Genomic DNA, 11,454 nt, shown 5'->3' on the forward strand with positions numbered 1-11,454 from the left:
AACGATGTGTTTGCTCAGTCCATTGTTACTATTGCGATCAGAAGAGTTACCGCTCATAAATGACCCATATTTTAACATTTTTAATGTTTAGTAGTTGCTCCGTTTTAAAAGCAAAATTATTGTAATTTAAGTTTGATATGGATACAATATCATTACGTGTGTGCTGTGATGTAATATTTGTGAAATTGACTTGTCAAACTTGAATATCCCTTTAAGTCACGGTTGAGACATTTCGTTTGACAATTATTACAGTAGAAAGTTAAAAGTAAGCTTATACTAAATTAATGACTTATTGCAACAGATTAGTTGTTGTTGCTGAAAAAAGGAAATTAAATGGAAGATACCGCTTGGGACAGTTTAATATCAGCCAATAAAAGAGCTGAATTGAAATATCGAAACGTTAATCCAACTTTAAGATATTGTCTTGGGTCTACAAGGAAAAAAACTCGAAAGTCATTAATTCCTGCACATCCAAAAAAACATAAAACTCTTTTGGATGTTATGCAAGCACCTGATCCGGTAAGTTGAAGTTAAAATAATCAGTCACTAATGCTACTGCTCTCAGCATTCCAATGTATTTTTGTTAATTTCATTCATTAACTGCAAGAGAGGGCTTTTTTATTAGTGGTTTGTCAGGCGACTAAGACTGCATAGTTGGTATTGTCATATCATGGTTATTATCTTCATCCTTGTAAGGCATCATTTTTCGACAAAAGCAAAGCCCCCTTTCCTTTATTGTCGCTGGTTTAATATATGAACAGATCTTTATCCAAACAAACATATCCTTTAAATAAAGCTAACCTTCTGTAGAAAGTGTAGCACGAAGCAATTGATTGCAAATTACTGAAACCTTGCAACAAAAATCGTATTATATAGCCTATTTGATCATTTAGTGCACTTGAGCTATTTTCGTCGTTTGAACTTATCACTTGTAATCATTCTAAACATCCTCTGTATGAAAAAACTTCTGCACAAACCCTGTTGAAATCAAGAAAAAACTTCCTAACACACGCTCAGCCACTAACCTCAACAAAAGAAGAAACAAGACTTAAGCAATGGAAACAACAATTCGAAAATGACCCATCATACACTGAAATGAAGGTCCCACCATCGGTATCACGACAATTCAAAGCCGACAGTTCAAAGCCGACAATTCAAAGCCGATGATTCAAAGACAAAATTTGAAGGCAGGGATCTCTGAATAAAATATCTCTGTTCTTCAGACATCCTTGGGTTAAAGTTAGGGTTAGAGTTAGGGTTAGGTTTATTGTCTTTATCGTAAATAAATTATCGGCTTTGAATTGACCGCTTTGAATTGACGCATAACTCCCACCATCAGAGTCCCTCCCCCCAGGAGCAAACGCTCCTTGGGGAAAGTGGAAAACATTAAATCGACTCCGAACCGGTGTTGGACGCACTAAGTCTGCAATGGTGGAGTGGGGCTACGACACGGGCCCTGTTGCATGTATCTGTGGCACCGAGCCCCAAACAGCGGACCACCTTCTTGTTTGCCCTCGGCTTGCCACCCGGTGCAGTAGGTGGGTCCTGTCAGTGTATAACTCCGTTGCGGAAGAATGTGTCAATCTGTGGTGCATCAACGAACTTTAGAAGACTCGATAGAAGAAGATCATTCTAATATTGTTGTTTTCAGGAATACTCGTTTTTGAGCATCCCAGACATAACTTTCCTTCACGGTACTGATCACATTGTGACATCAGAATTTGCAACTGTTAACCATCCCAAAGGAAAAATAACGGTATTTGATCCAAATGGAACGGTGATCAAAGCTTTTCCACCGAAAGGTAGCCTATAACTTATATGTGACATGGTTTCATGGCAAAAACGACGCTATGAGAACTTTTACTACTGTCTACTGCTGTGTTTTAACTCTCAGCTAGTCCATATTTCGGAAATTAAGGAAAAGTAGGGTTTCATTAGATCTAACTGTCCTGCTGTTTTTTATGCGCTTACAGTAAAACTTTTATACAAAATTGGTCAAAGCATAATCACATTTACTATCAGCCAAAAACTAAAACAGTTGCATTATCAACATAAAGCACTTTTACTAAAAATAAATAGTTGCACAATAATTAATTAATCTTATAACGTGGAGGTCAACTTTCTGAAAAATAGAAGTGATTAAGTTGATTTGGAACTTTAGGCCTTTCAACTAACAACGCAATTAAAACTTCCAGAAAACGGATTCATTACTGCTTTCTTTGGTATAACATCCTTACATAACGATGACTTAGCTGTTTGCACCGGAGATGGAGTATCTATTTGGAATCTCGAAGGTCGCATGGTGACACATTGCACCGACAACACAGTTCGAAATTGCTGCCATATATCCTCAATGAAGGTAAATCCCACCTCAATATGGTCAAAATCTGTTTTTATTTTTCTTCTTATTGATGTACAAAAACCAATTGTTTAAACAAATTGACGGTGTTGCCATGGGATCCCCATTAGACCCTACTTCTGCTGATTTTTTTTGGCACATTGGGAAATAAAACTGATTAAAAAGCATCCGGCATTTCACCCAAAATTGTTCTTACGTTAAATTGATAACATTTTTGCGGTATTTAATAAGGATACCTCATGTGAAGCTTTTCTGGAGACTGGAATTGCTAAAATCTTAACATAAAAACATCAAATTTACAATTAAAAAATCACGCGAAACCTTGCCATTTTTTTGACGTAGAAAGTGAAATCAATGCCAGTGGATTTGATACTTGGGTTTGGCGCAAGCTAACCCATACTGGTTTGTTTTTGAATTTTATGCAATATGCCCATCGAAACAAAAATGTGGTTTGATCATGTGCCTATTAGCCTAGCTCGTGCTAAAATGATTTGCTGTAATGATGCTTTTTTTAATATTGAAACAGAAAAATAAAAAGAATTGTACTATAATAATGGTTAGCCTATCCACAATTGCAGTGGCGGCTCGTCATAAAGAACTGCGGGACTGCAGCCCTCCCAACATTTTTGTACATAGGTGAATTATATTACATATAGATAGTTTTGCCACGTTTTTTTAAATTTATTTTGCTTGAAGAGTTAAAAAACTCTTAATATTACAAAAATTAATTGGCAACTTTGGGTCTGCAAATTTTGCAGGTCCGGTGTTGCTTGTTCTTTTTTTTATGACGTAGGTTTTTCAGAAAAAAGTTTTCTAGCATCACTGAACAAGCGCTGCAGAGACTGCAAATAGAACTGACCCCGGTCAGGGATTCCAACTTTGGTTCTCTTAAATCTTTAGGGTAAGCGTGTGGAAGCTATCGGTGATTAGGTGAAGGGATCGTAGGTTACTTTACTTGATCTGTGTTTTGAGAAGTCACTAAGACAGACCAGTTTTGAAGTGAAGTAAAGCCAATTTCTGTAATTATCGGTGCTCTTTCACAATTCGCCCTGTTGGTCAACTCAACTGGATGATGACTTCATGATACGTCACACAGGTTAGAATGGACAATTATAAAGGAGGAAGTACGGGGTGGAAATGCACTGAAAAACACCTGAAAGAAATTGTCTCCCATTTATTCATTTGTTGTTCAATTTCAACAAATTTACTATCGTTGGAAAGCACAAGCATAGATCTAACCAACTAAGTTAATACCAAGCCCCATAATACTACTAGCTCCATCTGGTGGCCACCTAAACTTGACCAAATTCAAGCCATTATCAAAAGTTTACTTTAAATGATAAAAACATTAAACGACAGCCAATTAAAAGAACATGTTACTGTGTACTGTGTTACTAACCCTAACTCAGTGCATTTATAACTCAGTTCGGTACAGGTTTATAATTATTTATATTAGGTTAGCCTACTGGTTGATGCAGCCCCACCATGTTTTGAGACCACGAGCCGCCACTGCACTGTAGCCTACTTTGAGAAAATATTGAATCGCTTTATCTTTACGAATTCCAACCAAAAAGAAAAAGGCCGAGAATGAGATAAACATGAAGCATTGCTTGTCCATTCCGTTTGTGGAAAAAGAATCTAAAACGCTTGCTCGTAAAATCGGACAGTTTTTGAAAAGTAAATTTGATGTGGACGTTTTTCCTATTGATAAAACATTCAAAATTAGTTTGTATTTTCAACCAAAGTCCCATACGCCTTCGTCTCTGCTCAAATGTCGTCTACAGTTTTACATGTCCGTGCGATTCGGCATTGACATAAATCGGTATGTCCATCAGACGTTTGACCACGAGAGTACGGGAGCATCTGAACTTTAGGGACTCAAAGAAAAGTGCCATCTAAGACACCAGATCGTGGAGTGTTCATTTTGCACCCATCAAAAATTCTCTACGGACTCATTTAAATTTCACGCAAGGGCAAATCCCTATTTGACACAATCCAAACGAAACAATCTAAATTAAAAACAAGCAATTATTTGCGGGAGGCGCGTCCTTCTCGTCAACATTTACTAGATGTATCACGTACCCCGTAGTGCACATTCATTTGTAAGATAATTTGCTTATTTACGTACTTGCTTTTTTCCTCATGTAATTTGTTTTCCGTCTTTCTCGGCAGTCGAGTGTAGCAAGAATTCAACGATAAACACGTGTTTCGCCCATGAGGCTGGGCTCATCAGTACCGCACCACTAGTTCTTGCCACATAGGTCTTAACCGCTGCTTTTTCTAGTCAATTGAATTCTAACCTTTGTGGAAAATTTTCGTCTGTCGGTCTGTGTTCCACACTGTTGGTTTTCAATCGCTGCGTGTTTCTTGATGCTTTGCATTTAGCTAGTTAGCCTACCTCCAAAAAGTTAAAATTTATTGCATTTTTATAAATGTTTTTAAATTCCTGATGAGGGTTTAAGTTAAACCGAAAACGTTTGAGTGTTAAACTATTTGCAAATATGTAAAATATATTGGTATAATGTTCAACTCTGTAGTAGGCTAATTGTTGTGTCTTGCCTGTCTTTGGTAGAAAAACGCAAACTCTCTCCCAAAACTATAAATTACTGTAACTTAGTTTTGTATTATTTTCGAAGGCAAGTGTAGCATTGCAAGCCAAGTGAGTTTTTATACGTTTAACTGATTGAAAGTATTATAATGATTTAAAAAAAAAACAAGGGTAAACTATTGCGTGAGCTTACAATTCAGTAAAACTTACACACAAATGCGTTGTTTGTTTTTTGTTCCTAACTCTTGCGACACGTAATTCACTAAAATGATCCCTCATAGTTCAATTGGTTTTAAAGCAAATGACTTCACGAACGAAGAAACTGCAAGATCAAACGACGTAGGTTCGACTCTCGGGGTGTGCTCTTGAGCAATGTATGTCAAGAAAAAACACTTGCAAGGACTGCTCTCCGTTCAGCGGAACCTAGTGAATAGAACAACTCACAGACAAAGCACTTCAACAATCGGAAACTTCATTCTTGTCAAACTTTGTTTTCGGGCCTGCGGCAGTGGTTCAAAGCCTCTAGTCTACAGTCTACAAGTATGCGAAACTGCCAAGATTAAGGTCTCAGTCCGAGGATAAAGATTTCCTAAATCAATCAGTTATATTAAGCCCAGGCAACGATTAAGCCTAAAACAAACGTTTCATTTTTCAACAGAATGGTCTCTTAGCAACAACCTGCCTCACTGACGCAGACAATAAATGTGTGACCATGTGGGATCCAAAGAGCGGTAAAGTGACTTCTCAGTTTGGATCCAGACCAGAGATAATAGAATTAAATCCCTTAAAGCAAAAGCAACGAATTTTAATAAGGTAGCTTGCACCAAAAAAGTTTTCTTCAATAGGCTAGTCTACGATGCGTTTGGGTAGCAATAAAACAATTATCACCAACTACAGTATGTGCTGCGTACCAATGTAAGATTTGATTGTTGGATTGCAGCCTAGTTTATCTGAAATGGTAGACCTACTCAATATTTGTTTCTTATGAAAAAAAACAGAAGTTAATTAAAATGAAGAATGAGACAATGCACCAGGCATCTATTTATAGAACACTTTCTTGATACCTTATGATGACTGCAGGTTAGCTACCACAACCTGTGGAAAATGATCGTCATCATGTACCGTCTCGAAGGTTGACATTCATTTGCTTTCACACGTCAAGTTTCTCCGCTATTCTTTTTGCTTCACCAATGCTTGGCAAGTCAGCCCACTGTTCTACATCATCTCCCCAATTTCGTCTTCTTCCCCTGCACCTCTTTTCTTTCACCATACCTTTAGCAATCAATTGATGTAGATGGCCTACAGATCCTCTCAAAATAAGTCCCACAAAATTCATTTTTTTGTTTTGCTGAATCGTTTGCGTTTGAAACGCGTTTTTTATATGAAAATTTTAGCCTATTCTTCTGTAGAACCAGAGTTGAAAAGCATTATTTTTTTTGAATTTCTTTGCTAACTTATAAGTCCATCCTTCACTTTCACATGACATAATTGATTTAATATAACATGATAATAGTCTAAGATAGCCAGCTATATTTTTGACGTTTCGTCAGTCAGTACAACAGACACGACTAAGACTTAAGAGGCTGAAACAAAACAAACTAGGCTTCCTGTTTAACAGCAAAATGGAACACGACAAAAACACATCGATGAAGTTTATGGATTCAAAGTTTGTTGTCGAGAATTTTTTAAGAGATTACAAGATTTTATTAAATTATAGCTAGAAAATCGACATCTTGTCAAAGTGAAAATTATTTTTCTGCTAACTTGCAAAATATTTTACAGAAATAGTGACATCAGACTTCCATGGTTTATTGCTTCCGACTCCAATCTTGATGTTTATATTTCAGACAGGAATGCACAATGTATAAAAGTAAGTATTTTTAACCGATTCTGCAAAGCTACAGCAGTTAGATAAATAGGCTACTTTCTTAAAATGGGACTGATCAATAAATTTAAGTTAAACGAAGGGATGAGTTAATGCCATGCAGCACAGGGAGTAAAAAGCGATGGACTGAGCAGTTTGTCTTGTGAGAGTATGGTTTTGGGCATTGGCACATAGAATGAAATCTCGTGAAGAAATAACTTTTTTATCAAAACGTTTAGTTTTAAGGTTATTGCTTTTTTTACTAAACTTTTAACTTTAACAAAACAATTTAGTCTTCTTCTTCGTATGAACCTTCTTCGCCACTTCAGGAGTCGAGAGGCTTTGCCTTTTACCACCCTTGGGTAGTGGCGGCGACTCGGCCTAGATGTTTGGTTACGTAGTTGTCGAGCAGCCATTGAATTGATTCGTCATCCAGTTCAAGCAGACCACGAACACCGTTTGGCGCAATTACAAATGGTGCTGTGGTCTGCGGTTCGTTCCTTTTTGCCACACTCACAGATCGCGTATGGAGCCCCGCATTTGTGCATGTTCGAGCGAAATAATCCGACGCCAGTACGCAGGCGGTTGAACAGCACCCAGGCCTTCTTTGGCAGATGCATTCCGGTTGGGTATGCGGTTGGGTATGCGGAGTGTCGGAGATGAAACTTTGGAATCTTACAGAGTTCTTCTTCCACACCAAGCTCTATTGGTGGTCCTCTCAGGTAGCCGATTTGATGAATTGATCTATAGCAGTTTTTATCAGGGGTTGTGCGGCACATACAAATGGGTGTTTCAATTTCAATCGCCGTGGTTGCTCGCTCACAAACTCGTAGAGATTTGAGTGGAGCAAGTGGTTGGGATTCGTAGCACGGGGAGAAAAAGACAAGATGGCTTCTTCGCGACAAAGCTTCGACTGGTTGGATGCTTGCAAAGACAGGGAGATTGTCCGATGGTGTAAGTAGCAGGCATCCTGTCACGGCAGTGTCAATTTGATGGCAGTGGGCACTGCGTCTCCAGACAAGTGCACAGTATTCTGCTGGAGCGTGAGCTAGCGCAATGGTAGCAATGCGCAGCGTATCAACTCCGGCTCCCCAGTCTGAGCTGACCAGACGCTTTAGCAAAGCTGTGCGTGTTGAGATCTTTTTGCGTAGTGACTCCAAATGTTGACGATAAGTGAGCGACCTGTCCAGAACTACCCCCAGATATTTAGGGTTTGTGTAGAAGAACAGGGTTTTTCCATCGATGTTGATCTTGAGCTCAACAAGCTTTGCTTACTGGCTGTTTAAGTGGAAAGTTGTCGTCACCGTTTTCGTTTCGCTGGTCTTGAGTCTCCATCTCTGGATAAATGCTGAAAGTGTCGACATGTCCTGGCTTAGAGTCCTTTCTAATGTTTCCCAAGGATTCGACTGGTGTAGAATGGCCAAATCATCGGCATAAGCGTACTTTGCAGATAGCGTGTTTGACAAGTTGTGGGTGTAGAATGTAGATGTTAAACAGATGAGGAGCCAGGACAGTTCCCCGAGAGATGCCATTTTTAAAGCGTCGTAATCTTCTTGGTTTACCACTTCTGGTGGTGAGAGTAAAGCTTCTGTTGTAAACAACCTCCATGATCATGCGGATCATGTGCCTGTCCGAGAGCAGGCGGAGGAGTTTGCAGGTGAGGCCTTAGCGCCATACAGTGTCGTATGCGGCTGTGAAGTCAAGAAACACAGCACCAGCCTTATTCTTTGTCTCAAAGCAGTCTTCGATGTCATAAGCCATGAGTGTGACATGGTCTACAGTAGATCTTCCACGTCGAAAACCGTTGAGTGTATTCCATGCTATCCGGATAGAGTGTGTAAAGTCGATAGTGTTGACGATGTCTTTCCGTCGCTTTAGTCTCCGTGAGTCCAGTCTTGTTGCAACTATGAGATATAGGCAGCACCTGGTGAACCATGAACATAGGAGAGGTATAAAGTTTCGCACTCTGAATCCCAGCACGGCGTGTAGTTCTTTCGGCTGCCGCCAGGAATAGCTTGTTTAGCTGCAAATTTGATGGCACGACGGAAGTCTTGGTAGGCCTCATCGCGTTGGCGGTAGAAGGTAATGGTGATTTCGCCGCGGTTTGATTGGTTATGAGGCTGTAGCGATGCCAATTGGCTTTTCTAAAGTTTCATCTCACCACCGGGGCACTTGGAATGGGAGAAACACGCTTAGGGGCAGTGATAATCGAAGGTCGGTGTTGGAAACGTGGGAAATTCTCCATCACACGTCTGTCAGCAAAAGAGCTGTCTGTGTTCATGCTTGCAAAGACCAGGTCGGGGTTTGTTCCCGTTCCTCAGCGTTCGGAGCAGAAGCAGGTTGGATATTTTTGGTTGTAAAGGAGGGCGAGGATGTTGTTCGCAGCCCAAGCAGCCAGGCATTCTCCGTCGCTCCTGATGTAGTAAAAACCCCAGTCGGTGTTCTGGCAGCTAAAGTCACCAGCATAGATACTGGGTGGAGGAGGATGACAAGACCTCGGTTCTTATGAGCGAACTGCTCGAACACATCAATCTTGCTGGATGTGATCTTATTAGGAAAGGTGAAGGGAATCAAGTTATTGAGTTAATCTAATAATTATGATAGGTTGCATTGTCATTGGTGTGCAATGTATGTATTGTAACAATGCAAATATCGGTTTGTATCGGAACCAAACATACCTCGTTGTTTCAGTTGCACACCACTCATCGTCACGAAGTCAGCAAACGTTTATCTTCTGCTTAAAAAACGTTCTTTTTGTATCTATCACAAAACAACTGAGATTCTTGTAAAGCAGTTAATAAAAACGAGACTACTTTAAAAGCAAGATGTCAATTTACTTTACAACTTTGAACAGCTACTGTGTAGTGGACCGAGTAATTATAAAAACATGTTTTGAATTTTTTAGGTGTTTGACTCAAGAACAGGAAAATTCCTTCGAAAATTTGATTCAGCTGGGGTAGACACAAGAAGCTTCAAAGGTTCTTTTATGCCTCAAGGCATTTCCATTGATGAAGAAGATAACATCTTTGTCGCAGACCAAGTATCGAACTCTGTTGTAGTATTTGATAAACATGGAGAACTTGTGAGACACTTACCGCTACAATTAGATCAAAGCGAATGTGAACTGTGGTCGCTGGCATTGAACAACATGCCAGCCACGGCAAGACCAAGAAGGAACAGACACATTTCCCCTTCTCGCAAGTTGGCGATCTCTTTTTCTAGTCGAAAACCAAAAGCACAAGTTTACGACTTAAGTTTTTGTCGACATTATTCTCTTGGATTTTGACAGACTTAACAAAATTCAAAGCAATATTATTTACTTAAAGAAACCTAGTCTACATGAGATGTTGGCATAAACAACTGCGGTCGATGAACAGAATTTGAGTTCAACGTGACGTATGTGTAGGCTATGTGTAACTCGAATTGTCTTAGCCTACGGGTGATCCGGCCGGACTTTGGATAATTAAACGTGATTTATAGAAGTTATTTGCACTTTACTATAGACTATAGGTTATTTCTGTAAACGTTGAAGTTTAAATTTTTGTTTAAAAGGTTTAGTTATTTTTTATGACAGTAAAAAATCTCAATCAAAATAACATTCCAAAAATTTTTTAATAGCTTTGATTGGTTAATTATGGGAAGGTGACCAGCTGCATAGCCAAGTAGTGAGAGCCCTGGTAAGCTACGTTCGACAGGGTGCCAGTTCCACACAGCTCTAGCATGTGGCTGTGTTTTTGGCAAGACACTTGATTGATAGAAGAAATCTTTAGCCTCGGACTGAAAAAGCTTTTTTGATACCTTAATCCCTCCAGTTTTGCATACGGTATTTGTAAAAGCTTTTGACCCACTGACGCAGGTGGATACAGATTTTGACAGAGTGAAGTTTCCGATTGTTGAAGCGTTGTTGTCTGTAATTTATTTCATTACTAGATGTCGTTGAATGGAAAGCAGTCCTTGCATGTGTTGCTCAAACGCACATCTCAAGAGTCGAACCAGTGCCGCTTGATCTTGGAGTTTTATTGTGTGTAAAGTCAGGCCGCTAACGAGCTATCTGGACGGACTATAAGACACTTAATCGAGATTGACAGGATGGAGTTTCTGACAGTTGTTGAAGTGTTGGAGCCTATGCTGTTATATTGAGAGCAGTCGTGAAACTCGTTGCTCAATGCTCAAGCACACACCCTGAGATTCGGCCAGCGCCGTTTGATTTTGAGTCGTGCCAATGTTTTCTCATCGGAATATTACATTTTTCTGGGTTTTTGAGAGACACACTATCAACTTTCTGGAGCTTAAAACATTAGCCAATAGTTTATACCATAAATTATTAAGTGAACGGCAATTCGTATAGTCACTACCTGGTTTAGCCCCCTTAAGAAGTTAGTCTTGTCTGATTGGCGAAATTCAGAATAAAAGCAGAGTGTCAATTTATACATCTTGTGTTTAGCTTAATTTGCACCAGTAGAACGCATCATGTTATTGTAAAGTTCATATGTGCTATATTGTGCTCCAAATTGTGAACCTTTGTATGTGCTACACGTAGTGATTATACTTTTTAATGAATTGATAGGGGAAGGGAAGGTAATTTGATACACTTTTAACATTTTTGCCTGTTAACTGAAAATTACCTGACACAAACTATTGATTTTAAGCTGAAATGAAAGTCTGATCCCTTACACACTTTTT

At 39.3% G+C, this 11,454-nt stretch overlaps 1 protein-coding gene across 1 annotated transcript; it reads left to right on the forward strand.

Annotated features, from left to right (window-relative positions):
• Positions 1-333: 333 nt before the first annotated feature.
• On the forward strand, positions 334-10,275 carry LOC145776305 (uncharacterized). Its single transcript, XM_082587706.1, has 6 exons — positions 334-519; positions 1,652-1,802; positions 2,196-2,359; positions 5,566-5,720; positions 6,690-6,777; positions 9,677-10,275. The coding sequence occupies exons 1-6, from the start codon at positions 334-336 to the stop codon at positions 10,055-10,057; spliced, it is 1,125 nt and encodes a 374-aa protein (XP_082443832.1). The 3' UTR covers positions 10,058-10,275.
• The last annotated feature ends 1,179 nt before the right edge of the window (positions 10,276-11,454 follow it).

This window comes from Aplidium turbinatum, chromosome 8 (genome assembly GCF_918807975.1).
Source record: "Aplidium turbinatum chromosome 8, kaAplTurb1.1, whole genome shotgun sequence".
Taxonomy (NCBI): Eukaryota; Metazoa; Chordata; class Ascidiacea; order Aplousobranchia; family Polyclinidae; genus Aplidium; species Aplidium turbinatum.